This window comes from Bombina bombina, unplaced genomic scaffold, assembly GCF_027579735.1.
Source record: "Bombina bombina isolate aBomBom1 unplaced genomic scaffold, aBomBom1.pri scaffold_691, whole genome shotgun sequence".
Taxonomy (NCBI): Eukaryota; Metazoa; Chordata; class Amphibia; order Anura; family Bombinatoridae; genus Bombina; species Bombina bombina.
In genome coordinates, this window is record NW_026511397.1 from 13,800 (window position 1) to 28,758 (window position 14,959).

At 38.1% G+C, this 14,959-nt stretch overlaps 1 protein-coding gene across 1 annotated transcript in view; it reads left to right on the top strand.

Moving 5' to 3' along the window:
* Window positions 1-5,134: 5,134 nt before the first annotated feature.
* Window positions 5,135-14,959, top strand: part of LOC128643729 (A-kinase anchor protein 6-like) — a 195,691-nt gene continuing 185,866 nt past the window's right edge. The window contains exons 1-2 of the mRNA XM_053696556.1: window positions 5,135-5,158; window positions 14,168-14,290. Of these exons, the coding sequence (XP_053552531.1) occupies window positions 5,135-5,158; window positions 14,168-14,290 (147 nt within the window). The remainder of the gene's footprint in view (window positions 5,159-14,167; window positions 14,291-14,959) is intronic.

The window sequence follows — 14,959 nt, forward strand, 5'->3', positions numbered from 1 at the left end:
CTGCCTCGCAGCTCCAACATCAGCTCTGATTCAGTCTCCTTACTCACACTGTAAGCACTGTGAACGAACCTCCGGTTTGCCTGTCAGCTCCTGCACAACTCTCCATGTATCACACAGTCTGCCTTCCATTCTGAAGCCAGTGTAAATGTAAATTGACTAGCGTGTCAGTTGCTGGATGCAATCTCATTCTTACACGTTATATGCTCTCAGTCTGTTCCTGTGTATCATCCTCTAATCAAGTTATGTACTATTGTTTCATACTGAGCTTAAATGTGGTTTCTCTGATCCTAAACAGTATTCACAGCATAAGTACAAACTGAGTTTCTGCAGTTAAGATCCAGACTATATAAGTCAGAAATACAGTGTCAGAAATGACTACATATTACTAAGCCACTTAACATGGATCCAGCAGAACTCCCCAGCCATGTATACTCACTATCTCAACGTGTTGATTTATTAGCCCAAGGGCTCAGGGAACTGCAGATTGAAAACCAGAGTTTGCGTAATATAATTAAGGAGTCAATGGGATCCAAGGAAGTCCCGGAGCCACATGTATGCCCCCAGAAAAGTTTAATGGTGACAGAAACCAATTCAGGCAGTTTAAAAATGCTTGTACCCTCCTTTTTACTCTCAGACCAAAAACTTACTGCACTGATAGGGTTAAAGTTTTGACCATCATTTCTTATTTGCAAGGTGAACCTAGGATATGGGCAGATACCTTTTTTGAGTCCGATGATCCCATCCTGGCATCAACAGATGAATTTTTCAAAGAAATGGGTTTGTTATATGATGATAAAAATAAACAGCTCACTGCTGAAACTAAAATGAGAAATCTTATGCAAGGCAGGAGACCTGTTGAAGATTATATAACTGACTTTAAAAGGTACTCTACAGATTCCCAGTGGAATGAAGTAGCTCTGAAAAAACAGTTCCGACTGGGACTTTCTGACCCTGTTAAGGAGGAAATAGCAAGAGTCAACCTTCCAGAGTCCCTCGAAGAGCTTATTAACTTAAGTATTCAGATTGATCGTAGGCTACGTTAACGCAAGTTAGAAAGACAATCCTACGAGAGCACATATATAGAACTGGACAACCACACTTTCCATCTGCTCCAAGACCTACAGAAGTGCCTATGTATATAGGTTTTATCAATGGTCCCTTAAACCCCGAAGAGAAATCTAGGAGAAGAAATAAAAATCTCTGTGTGTACTGTGCATCTCCCAACCATAGAGTCAATGAGTGTACTATCCTGCAGAAACAAAAGAAGTGTAAGTTCAAATCAAATAAAATCTGTTTGACATCTAAATTACCTAACGCATTTTACTGCATATTAACTCTGTCTTTACAGTGGGATCATCATTAGCTGAATACTGAAGTTATAGTAGATTCAGGAGCCTACAACAACTTAATTGATCTAACTATTGTAAGAGAAAATAAAATTCCACTGATTGCTAAAACTTCACCTGTCTCAATATGCGTTGTTGATGGTACACAGATTAACTCTGGTTCAATTACACACCATACTGTTCCACTTATAGTAAAGACCTTGTCTGGACACACTGAGTCTGTTATTCCTTCACCTTTATTCCCTATAGTGTTAGGTTTGTAGTGGCTGAAAACTCATCAACCTACCATCCACTGGAAACAACTTCAAATCAATTTAGATTTGGAATACAGTTCGAAGACCTGTTATCCTCATTCCTCCAAACTACACATCACTGAATTCAAACTCCCTGAAGAATACTGAGAGTTTCATGATGTGTTCAGCAAAAAGGAGGCAGAGTCTTTACCCCCTCACCAAATCTACGATTGCCCAATTGAATTACAACCCGGATCTACAATTCTGTATGGGCATATTTACCCACTTTCAGATCCAGAGCTCTCCCACTTAAAGTCATACATCGATGAACTTGAATAAAGGCTTTATCAGACTCTCAACTTCTCCTGCAGGAGCAGGAATCTTTTTTTTGTAAGGAATTAAGATAACTCCCTGCGTCCGATAATGGATTACAGAGAATTGAACAAAAGAACCATAAAAAACAGATACCCACTCCCATTGATACCTGAACTTATTGAACAATTACATAATGCAAAAATCTACACTAAATTGGATCTAAGGGGAGCCTATAACCTTATCAGAATACGAGAAGGTGATGAATGGCTTACAGCCTTCAGGACCCGCTATGGCCTTTTTGAGTATATGGTCATGCCATTTGGGCTCTGTAACGCCCCAGGAACTTTCCAAAATTTTATAAACGACATCTTCAGAGATCTACTCGATGTTTGCTTGGTAATATACCTTGACGATATCCTCATCTACTCTAATTCTCTTCAACAACAGATCAAGCATGTCAGATGGGTCCTCTCTAGATTACGTACACATCAAGTGTATGCTAAACCAGAGAAGTGTCTGTTTCATGCCCAAGAAATATTCTTCCTAGGTTACCACATAAGTCCTTCTGGTATCCAAATGGAGAAGAACAAGGTACAAGCGATAATAGATTGGCCTACACCTTTGAACAGGAAAGATATACGTTTTCTTGGTTTTACTAATTACTACCGTAAATTTATTAAAAACTTTTCATCTATCACCAAACCTCTGAGTCGCCTCACTAGTAATACAACTTCTTTCCTTTGGACACAAGAGGTTCAGTCAACTTTCGATTCTCTAAAATCCAGGTTCACAGAAGCCCCCATTCTACGCTTTCCGGATTCCACTCTACAATATATACTGGAGGTAAATGCATCTGAGTATGCAGTAGGTGCAGTATTATCCCAATGGAGATCTCTTACTGAGCCTATTCACCCTGTAACTTTCCTATCCAAGGTAATGAGTCCAGCAGAGATGAATTACCCCATAGGGGAAAAAGAACTACTCGCAATTAAACACTCCTTAGAACATTGGCGACACCTTCTAGAAGGAACTCAACATCCTATTCTGATCTATACCGATCATAAAAATCTGGAATACCTCCAAACAAACAAAACCTTAAGTGCACGACAAGTTAGATGGAGCCTCTACTTCTCTAGATTACATTATAACATCATATACCGCCTTGGAAGCAAAAACAGAAAGGCTGCTGCTCTATCCCGAAAAGATAATAAACCAATTACCGACTCTATTCCTTCCACAGTTATACCATCAGAAAACTTTATCGGTGTATCCACTGAACATTCTGAAATACTGAAGAAGGACCAAACATTGGATTCCCAGTTACTCTCACACAACCTTCAAAAGGAATCCGATGGTTTATATTACTACAAGGGACATCTCTACATCCCTAAAACTCTCATATCCAACATCTTGGAAGAAATACACAACTAGTGTGTTATTCTTACACATTATATGCTCTCAGTCTGTTCCAGTGTATCATCCTCTAATCAAGTTATATTCAGGACTTGCTCAACTTCATGTACTATTGTTTCATACTGAGCTTAATTGTGGTTTCTCTGATCCTTACCAGTATTCATAGTATAAGTACAAACTCAGTTTTGAGTTGAGATCCAGACTATATAAGTCAGAAATACAGTGTCAGAGAAATTATTACAATATACACGGCCTCCATTGAAAAAGGCTCAGTTGTGAGCCGAAACGTTTTGATTGGGCTTTTTTGCATTTACATTAAAAGCTATTTGGATACAAATCCTTGTTTAATGTGCCTGCTTTGGAGTTCCTAATACGCATTTGTGGTGCGTGGGATCCTTGGAACTCTCTGTATACTATTTACAGCAGTGCACCAGGGTGTTTGCTTGTTGGAGTGTGCCTTCCTATCTACGCCAGTATATATATATATATATATATATATATATATATATATATATATATATATATATACCAAAATCTTTCTAAAGAGGAAACAACTAAATGAATACACCCCTCTGGGTTCTCTGCAGCTTTCCATAACTCCTTCAAGCTATAACAGTTCAGCAAATCACAATCTAAAATCAAATCACAATCACAATCTTAAGCATATCATATGAAAAAATAAATAAATAAAAAACACATTCAAGGGTGTAATAACTCTGCATGGTGAAAAGATCAAGGCTAACTACACACTAGTTTCTCAACCTGTGGGCTTAGATCTGGCTTGTTAGTGACATATGAGGGCTGGAGTTGAGCTTTACTGATATGAACAGGGAAAGTGAATTACTGTGACTAAGTGTCACAGAGTCCAAGTGCCAGATAAATAGGCGAAATAGGTGAAGTGCATCATACTGAAGTGTGACACAGTAAAATAAAAACAGATAAACTATGTATGAAATGTTTATTAAAAATAGAAAGATGGTACCATAAATATTACTTTCCTCATGCAGAAAAGAGTTTATTTTTCTCTGTTTTAATGTAAGAAGCACATTGATTCCATATAATTATTAATATCAATGGACTATATATCTGTGTTTTATGAGTTTATTATTCTCTGTGGTAATATTGCCAAATATTAAATTCCGGAAAACATTAACAAATATCAGATTCCTATATATTTACTTCATTAACATATCTGATACAAGCTTGTGAAATTAAGTGATACACAATTTCCATTTTTGCTCATGTAAAAGATCAATTATGTGCTAAAGTTGGGGTACATATAAATCAAATGAATGTCTACAGGGGTGCTTGCTACAAAAAGGTTGAGAAACACTGAACTACTCATTATATTTAACTGGTCCCAAAATGTTCTCCTTAGTACCATCATAGCAAGAAATGTAAAAAAAAAAAGCTCCTGAAGGGATCTTGCCATATATTGATGGCTCTATGCTTCTGTCATACAAACAATATTGGCTCCTGCTAAGCACCACTGGATCCATGTTTAATTTACATACAGAACCAAATCTTTTTTACATAAAAACATCATAACCCTGCTAAATCTAATTTACACAAACACATACCTGCCAGAGGGGGGGGGGGCAAGGGGGGGGGGGCTGCCAGCTTGGATTTTCCTCCACACCTGCAGTACAAACTGCAGGAAAAAAAGACAATTGAATGTCTGTTTTTTCTGTTAATTCCCCTGAATGTAGCTCCATTTTAGAGGAAGAAGCACAGTATTCTGGGGGTTACATAGCATTCTGGTATTTATAGTTCACTATAACCCTCTCAGTGTTCTGCCTACTGCAGTTCTGGACTCTAATACCCAGCATGCATTATACAGTGGTGTGGGAAGTGAGATTCTTGGAAGGCAGAACATTTTACACTCCATGCTGTGTGTTTATGTGCCATGTAGTGGTATTTCCCCTCCCTCCACCTGTTTAACAGTAGCAAAGAATAAGGTATCTTGTTAATGGCAATGTGATGTGAGTTAATTCTTTCTGTGCAGAGTCCTTCTACTCACATACTAGAATAGTTTGTTAAAAGTTTTGCCATCAGCACAAACAGAGGGATGTTTGTTTTGCATATTTTAGGTAATGCACTGTTATCGGTTTTAGGCATTATATGTGGTTAACTTAAGTTGGTTCTTTTGTGTTTAATCTTATGTTTTTCTTCTTTATAATTGTATAATGCAACATATCAAATAAACAAAGCACTAAATAATAAATAAAACTATATTGTCCTATTTTCATTTATAAGTGAGAAGTCTGGGTAGAGACATTCATTTTATTACACCCCAAAAAAAATGTGTAAAAAATTAAAATTTAGCGTGAAGTGAATCCAAAATATAGTTTTCTAGTAATCTATCTATCTATCTATCTATCTATCTATCTGTGTGTGTTTATTGTCTAGGCATATTTAACTTAATTGCAAACCCTCCCCGTCGGTAATAAATCTGTGGATGCCCATGGTATGTTAATTTTTTTTTTTAAGATGTGCAAAATCATTTTTTCATTATCATCTGTCAGTTTTATTAGTCCCTGTCTGGCTGCCCTCTACAAGGTGATGTTTTCACCTCCATCCAATCCGCATTGCAGCGATAAAAAAAACTTAAGAGACACTGGCTAAGAGAGATCAGAACACTATTGTGCCGTATGACTACAAGGAGGATTGGATGGAGGTGAAAACGTCACCTCGAAGATAATTTTTTTTTTTTTTGCAGAGGGTGGCCGGACAAGGAATAATCCAACTGACAGATGATAATGAAAAAATAATTTTGCACATCTTACATTTTGTTTTTTATAAATTAAAAAGTCCTATAGTAGAAAGTACTATTAAAATACAAGTTAGATTAAACCACTGCTCTTCTACACAAAAACATCTGATCCTTGTTGAATCAAATGACCTTTTACACAAAATAAAGAGAAAACACATATACAATTCTTCATGCTGAAAGTTCCTTTATTTGTCTGACACATATGCAGCGCTGAGGACCTCAGGCCGCCCACGGCAGAACACTATTTTTCATTGAGGTGATCTTAGCCAATAGCATGCTAGCAATCTGGCATAATGCCAACTGGGCCGCACAACTATTGGCTAAGAGTTGAAAACATCACCTAATTGAAAAAATAGTGTTCTGCTGCAGGAGGCCTGAGACGCTCAGCGCGGCAAACACTGCAGACAAATAAAGGAACTTTCAGCATGAAGTATTCCATACTTTTATACTTCATGAATGAAAGTCCCCTTTATTTGTTGCACTGGTAAATCCTAGTGTTTCACAAACGTTAGGAATTACCATCACTTTAAAAAAAAAATATAAATAGTGTCAAAATAGCAACAGTAAAAACGTGAGTACCATATAATCACAAAGAAGGGCAGGATCCAGCTTTAGTTCAAAATAAAATCCAACTTTTATTGGGCTCAGTTAAAACGCCAAATAGGCTAGAAGACAGCATTAACAAGATAGGTGTGTGTGAGCGTGACACCAAAGCTTACATGTTTCGGCACGCAGCCGTAATCATAGCCATAGGTGTCATGCAGGTGAATGCATTCTTAAAAAATCAGTGATACAATACAATTGGACAAAAGGTATATACAAAGCACGCCCACACTCCACAAGTTTGAAGAATAATTAACTAACTCTTTGTTCCCTGGACTTAACAACAGTAGTACACTTTTTTTTATTTTCCCCTATCTTCTATTTCCCTTATACTATATTTAATATATGGGGTCTATACATATCTACATTTCTGTGGTTCTACACAGATTATAGCAGAGATATGTTACACACATGAGCATAGATGCTAGAATATATATTCAGCAAATATACAATGGGCAGATTGAAGTTCTTCTCTACCCTGAAAGTGCTCATCTGTTTGTAACATTTATGTGGTATAATATTTCCCCAACAGGGAATATTAAAAATATACAAATATAAAAAAATAAAATTAAATTGAATTTATTTGATGGAATATAACCTACATTATTTTGTTACATATAGCTTATAGGTATTAAATTTAGTAGTGGTCTTTAGAATTAGTATTTTAGAATTAGCATTTTTTCTTATGTACAGAATCTTCATTACATAATATGTTCTATATGTTTGCTTACCATACCACTCTACCTTGAGTACTATAATTTTTTACTAACATAATAATTCCCTAATGTGTACCAAATAGCAAGTGTACTACTGTTGTTAAGTCCAGGGAACAAAGAGTTAGTTAATTATTCTTCAAACTTGTGGAGTGTGGGCGTGCTTTGTATATACCTTTTGTCCAATTGTATTGTATCACTGATTTTTTAAGAATGCATTCACCTGCATGACACCTATGGCTATGATTACGGCTGCGTGCCGAAACATGTAAGCTTTGGTGTCACGCTCACACACACCTATCTTGTTAATGCTGTCTTCTAGCCTATTTGGCGTTTTAACTGAGCCCAATAAAAGTTGGATTTTATTTTGAACTAAAGCTGGATCCTGCCCTTCTTTGTGACTTTTTCGCTTTTGCACCAGCACTTGGATCTGCTTAGCCTCTGTGCATTAGTAACTTGTTGTTAAACCCGGGTGAAGAGTGAGCACCGCCCCCCGACTGGAGATTCCCGTCACGTCACGACTGACGTCAGAGGACGCGCTTGGCAAGACAGGAACGCTGCTAAAGCCGCATGTGAGTGCCGGATGTCTTTTGGAGCTATTAGCCCATCGATATACCTTTGATCGTGACCGTATAGGTCCTCCGGCAGCACAGAGCTCTGACACAGAAGGTTCTTTAATAAGGGGGCGACTGGAGCTCATATGGGGTAAGTCCCGGACACAACACGAAAAATTATGCATATTTGTTTGCATCGTAGTTTGCATATTTGAAGAGTATCTCCCACTAAACTTTTATCGTTACCATATAATCAGTCAGATGCCAATATTGTGTGAATGTAGCAAGATAAAGTTGGAGTATGTCTAGGTTTGAATGAGTGTGGGTGATGTACGTGTGTATGTTTGAGGACGTATTAGGATGACAGTCTCAATGTTTTCCAGGATAGTTACAGTTTCTGGCCTTCTGTTGTGTTGTATAATGGAAAAAGCAGAACTAAGCATTTGGTCACAAGAACAGGCAGAAATAAAAAGGTTTGCTTTGGGTGGCCCAAACTCAAAAGGGGAAAACAGAAGAGAGAGGGTACCCTGTATCTATGATTCTCCTGCCGTTTACTGCTCTTCTGCTAAGTATCCTTGAAAATGTTTTAGTTACACCTTTTTCTAAACATTCTGTGAGAATTTAAAGGGACAGTCTAGTCAAAATTAAACTTTCATGATTCAGATAGGGCATGCAATTTTAAACAACTTTCCAATTTACTTTTATCATCAAATTTGCGTTGTTCTCTTTATTAAGAAGGCCATCTCTTATCTCACTGCATTTTGACAGTTTATTCACAGTTAGACAGCACTAGTTCATGTGTGCACTATAAATAACATTGTGCTCACTCACATGGAGTTATTTATAAGCCAGCACTGATTGGCTAAAAGACAAGAACTGAAATAAGGGGGCAGTCTGCAGAGGCTTAGATACAAGGTAATTACAGAGGTAAAAAGTGTATTAATATAACTGTGTTGGTTATGAAAAACTGGGGAATGGTTACTAAATTGATTATATGGGGCCGATTTACTAAGTTGCTGATGCAGCTGTTTCCGCGTGAGCCTTCAGGCTCGCCAAAAACAAAAATTAAGAAGGCCATCTCTTATCTCACTGCATTTTGACAGTTTATTCACAGTTAGACAACGCTAGTTCATGTGTGCACTATAAATAACATTGTGCTCACTCACATGGAGTTATTTATAAGCCAGCACTGATTGGCTAAAAGACAAGAACTGAAATAAGGGGGCAGTCTGCAGAGGCTTAGATACAAGGTAATTACAGAGGTAAAAAGTGTATTAATATAACTGTGTTGGTTATGAAAAACTGGGGAATGGTTACTAAATTGATTATATGGGGCCGATTTACTAAGTTGCTGATGCAGCTGTTTCCGCGTGAGCCTTCAGGCTCGCCAAAAACAAAAATTGAGGCCTAGATTTAGAGTTCGGCGGTAAAAGGGCTGTTAACGCTCCGCGGGTTTTTTTCTGGCCGCACCATAAATTTAACTCTGGTATCGAGAGTTAAAACAAATGCTGCGTTAGGCTCCAAAAAAGGAGCGTAGGGCATTTTTACCGCAAATGCAACTCTCGATACCAGAGTTGCTTACGGACGCGGCCGGCATCAAAAACGTGCTCGTGCACGATTCTCCCATAGGAAACAATGGGGCTGTTTGAGCTGAAAAAAAACCTAACACCTGCAAAAAAGCAGCGTTCAGCTCCTAACGCAGCCCCATTGTTTCCTATGGGAAAACACTTCCTACGTCTGCACCTAACACTCTAACATGTACCCCGAGTCTAAACACCCCTAACCTTACACTTATTAACCCCTAATCTGCCACTCCCGCTATCGCTGACCCCTGCATTACACTTTTAACCCCTAATCTGCCGCTCCGTAAACCGCCGCAACCTACGTTATCCCTATGTACCCCTAATCTGCTGCCCTAACATCGCCGACCCCTATATTATATTTATTAACTCCTAATCTGCCCCCCACAACGTCGCCGACACCTACCTACACTTATTAACCCCTAATCTGCCGAGCGGACCTGAGCGCTACTATAATAAAGTTATTAACCCCTAATCCGCCTCACTAACCCTATCATAAATAGTATTAACCCCTAATCTGCCCTCCCTAACATCGCCGACACCTACCTTCAATTATTAACCCCTAATCTTCCGATCGGAGCTCACCGCTATTCTAATAAATGTATTAACCCCTAAAGCTAAGTCTAACCCTAACACTAACACCCCCCTAAGTTAAATATAATTTACATCTAACGAAATTAATTAACTCTTATTAAATAAATGATTCCTATTTAAAGCTAAATACTTACCTGTAAAATAAATCATAATATAGCTACAATATAAATTATAATTACATTGTAGCTATTTTAGGATTAATATTTATTTTACAGGCAACTTTGTAATTATTTTAACCAGGTATAATAGCTATTAAATAGTTAAGAACTATTTAATAGCTAAAATAGTTAAAATAATAACAAATTTACCTGTAAAATAAATCCTAACCTAAGTTACAAATAAACCTAACACTACCCTATCAATAAAATAATTAAATAAACTACCTACAATTACCTACAATTAACCTAACACTACACTATCAATAAATTAATTAAACACAATTCCTACAAATAAATACAATTAAATAAACTAGCTAAAGTACAAAAAATAAAAAAGAACTAAGTTACAGAAAATAAAAAAATATTTACAAACATAAGAAAAATATTACAACAATTTTAAACTAATTACACCTACTCTAATCCCCCTAATAAAATAACAAAGCCCCCCAAAATAAAAAATTCCCTACCCTATTCTAAATTAAAAAAGTTACAAGCTCTTTTACCTTACCAGCCCTGAACAGGGCCCTTTGCGGGGCATGCCCCAAGAAGTTCAGCTCTTTTGCCTGTAAAAAAAAACATACAATACCCCCCCCAAAATTACAACCCACCACCCACATACCCCTAATCTAACCCAAACCCCCCTTAAATAAACCTAACACTAATCCCCTGAAGATCTTCCTACCTTGTCTTCACCATCCAGGTATCACCGATCGGTCCTGGCTCCAAGATCTTCATCCAACCCAAGCGGGGGCTAGACATCCACTGAAGAAGTCCAGAAGAGGGTCCAAAGTCTTCCTCCTATCCGGCAAGAAGAGGAATCAGCCAATCAGAATCAAGTTCAATCCGATTGGCTGATCCAATCAGCCAATCAGATTGAGCTCGCATTCTATTGGCTGTTCCGATCGGATTGAACTAGATTCTGATTGGCTGATTCCATCAGCCAATCAGAAAATTCCTACCTTAATTCCGATTGGCTGATAGAATCCTATCAGCCAATCGGAATTCGAGGGACGCCATCTTGGATGACGTCCCTTAAAGGAACCGTCATTCGCCGGGAGACATCGGAAGAAGAGGATGGATCCGCGTCGCCTGCTTCAACATGGACCCGCTCCGCACCGGATGGAAGAAGATCGAAGATGCCGCTTGGAGAAGATGTTTGCCGGTCCGGATGTCCTCTTCTTGCCGGATAGGAGGAAGACTTTGGACCCTCTTCTGGACTTCTTCAGTGGATGTCTAGCCCCCGCTTGGGTTGGATGAAGATCTTGGAGCCAGGACCGATCGGTGATACCTGGATGGTGAAGACAAGGTAGGAAGATCTTCAGGGGATTAGTGTTAGGTTTATTTAAGGGGGGTTTGGGTTAGATTAGGGGTATGTGGGTGGTGGGTTGTAATTTTGGGGGGGGGTATTGTATGTTTTTTTTTACAGGCAAAAGAGCTGAACTTCTTGGGGCATGCCCCGCAAAGGGCCCTGTTCAGGGCTGGTAAGGTAAAAGAGCTTGTAACTTTTTTAATTTAGAATTGGGTAGGGAATTTTTTATTTTGGGGGGCTTTGTTATTTTATTAGGGGGATTAGAGTAGGTGTAATTAGTTTAAAATTGTTGTAATATTTTTCTTATGTTTGTAAATATTTTTTTATTTTCTGTAACTTAGTTCTTTTTTATTTTTTGTACTTTAGCTAGTTTATTTAATTGTATTTATTTGTAGGAATTGTGTTTAATTAATTTATTGATAGTGTAGTGTTAGGTTAATTGTAGGTAGTTTATTTAATTATTTTATTGATAGGGTAGTGTTAGGTTTATTTGTAACTTAGGTTAGGATTTATTTTACAGGTAAATTTGTTATTATTTTAACTATTTTAGCTATTAAATAGTTCTTAACTATTTAATAGCTATTGTACCTGGTTAAAATAATTACAAAGTTGCCTGTAAAATAAATATTAATCCTAAAATAGCTACAATGTAATTATAATTTATATTGTAGCTATATTAGGATTTATTTTACAGGTAAGTATTTAGCTTTAAATAGGAATCATTTATTTAATAAGAGTTAATTTATTTCGTTAGATGTAAATTATATTTAAGTTAGGGGGGTGTTAGTGTTAGGGTTAGACTTAGCTTTAGGGGTTAATCAATTTATTAGAATAGCGGTGAGCTCCGGTCGTCAGATTAGGGGTTAATAATTGAAGTTAGGTGTCGACGATGTTAGGGAGGGCAGATTAGGGGGTTAATACTATTTATGATAGGGTTAGTGAGGCGGATTAGGGGTTAATAACTTTATTATAGTAGCGCTCAGGTCCGCTCGGCAGATTAGGGGTTAATAAGTGTAGGTAGGTGTCGGCGACGTTGAGGGGGGCAGATTAGGGGTTAATAAATATAATATAGGGGTCGGCGGTGTTAGGGGCAGCAGATTAGGGGTACATAGGGATAACGTAGGTGGCGGCGCTTTGCGGTCGGAAGATTAGGGGTTAATTATTTTAAGTAGCTGGCGGCGATGTTGTGGGGGGCAGATTAGGGGTTAATAAATGTAATATAGGGGTCGGCGGTGTTAGGGGCAGCAGATTAGGGGTACATAAGTATAACGTAGGTGGCGGTCGGCAGATTAGGGGTTAAAAATTTTAATCGAGTGTCGGCGATGTGGGGGGAGCTCGGTTTAGGGGTACATAGGTAGTTTATGGGTGTTAGTGTACTTTAGGATACAGTAGTTAAGAGCTTTATAAACCGGCGTTAGCCATAAAGCTCTTAACTCCTGCTATTTTCAGGCGGCTGGAATCTTGTCGTTAGAGCTCTAACGCTCACTGCAGAAACGACTCTAAATACCGGCGTTAGAAAGATCCCATTGAAAAGATAGGCTACGCAAATGGCGTAGGGGGATCTGCGGTATGGAAAAGTCGCGGCTGAAAAGTGAGCGTTAGACCCTTTAATCACTGACTCCAAATACCAGCGGGCGGCCAAAACCAGCGTTAGGAGCCTCTAACGCTGGTTTTGACGGCTACCGCCGAACTCTAAATCTAGGCCTAAGAAGGCCATCTCTTATCTCACTGCATTTTGACAGTTTTATTCACAGTTAGACAGCGCTAGTTCATGTGTGCACTATAAATAACATTGTGCTCACTCACATGGAGTTATTTATAAGCCAACACTGATTGGCTAAAAGACAAGAACTGAAATAAGGGGGCAGTCTGCAGAGGCTTAGATACAAGGTAATTACAGAGGTAAAAAGTGTATTAATATAACTGTGTTGGTTATGAAAAACTGGGGAATGGTTACTAAATTGATTATATGGAGCCGATTTACTAAGTTGCTGATGCAGCTGTTTCCGCGTGAGCCTTCAGGCTCGCCAAAAACAAAAATTAAGAAGCAGCGGTCATAAGACCGCTGCTTCTTAACTCATTCACCACTTCTGAGGTGGCAGACTGCAATCATCCCAATCAGATACGATCGGGATGATTGACACCCCTGCTAGCGGCCGATTGGCTGCGAATGTGCAGGAGACGGCATTGCACAAGCATTTCACTAGAAATGCTTGTGCAATGTTAAATGACAGCGTGTACTCTCGGCATTTAGTGACGTCGGGCGGACATGTAATAAATCTACCCCTATTTCTTTTTAAACAATAACATTGTGGAGTAGACAGTCCCTTTATCAATTGCCTGCATAACACTAATGAGCCTATTTTCTTATGCTATACATTTTTTTTAGTACTTAAGAAATATCGGTATAGTTTGATGCTTACAAATTTGTTTAGTGATGCTGATAAAAACAAAACAAAAATGTATCTGCTTTTTACAGCCATGCCTGGATATAATTGGAATTATCACTCAATACCTTGCATGAACAGTAGATGGCACTGTTATGATTCTGTTGTTTCTTGCATTTTATGTTTCAGGGGTTTGTGTCTAAATTGGACAGGTTGATCCGCTGGTTACAAGATGCTACAGAAGCTACAGAAAATTGGACCCCTCCCTTGCCCGAGACTGAAGCCTTGCAGCAGTATCTGCACACCCACCTGGTGAGGATCACAAAACCATCAGAACATAGCTTTAACAAATTTATTAGATTATCTTACTATGTTGCTCTTGAGACAGATCAGAGTAGCGTATTTATCATCATACAGTAATAGGGTCAACTCCTTGAGGAAAATAGGTAAAAATCTGATCTGACAGACAGACACAATCTGTATTACACAGAAAATAAAGGATAATTTCTTACTTCAAACACATCTAGACAATTCCATCTCAATGTCAAAATCATTCAAGATATTGGAACTTGCTGTATCTTTGGGAACTACCTAAAAATATACCTGTTTCAATCTTAACTTATTCAAGTCCTGAATCTTACAACACCAAAATTGTTATTGTTTAAAAAGATAGAAAACGCCTTTACTACCCCTTCCACAGCTTTGCACAACCCATATTGTTATATTCATATACTTTATAACATTTCTGCCTGTTTCTAAGCCACTACAGACAGCCTCTTATCACATGCTTTTGTATTAGCTTTTCACAAGAAACTGCTAGTTCATGTGAGCCATTTTGATAACAGAACCGAAAAGTTGTGGCTGACACTGCACTAACTGGCTAAAATGCAAATCAATAAATAATCAATAAATAGCCATGTGCAAAACTGGGGAATTGGTAATAAAGGGATTATAAACATTTTGGAGTTGACTGTCCCTTTT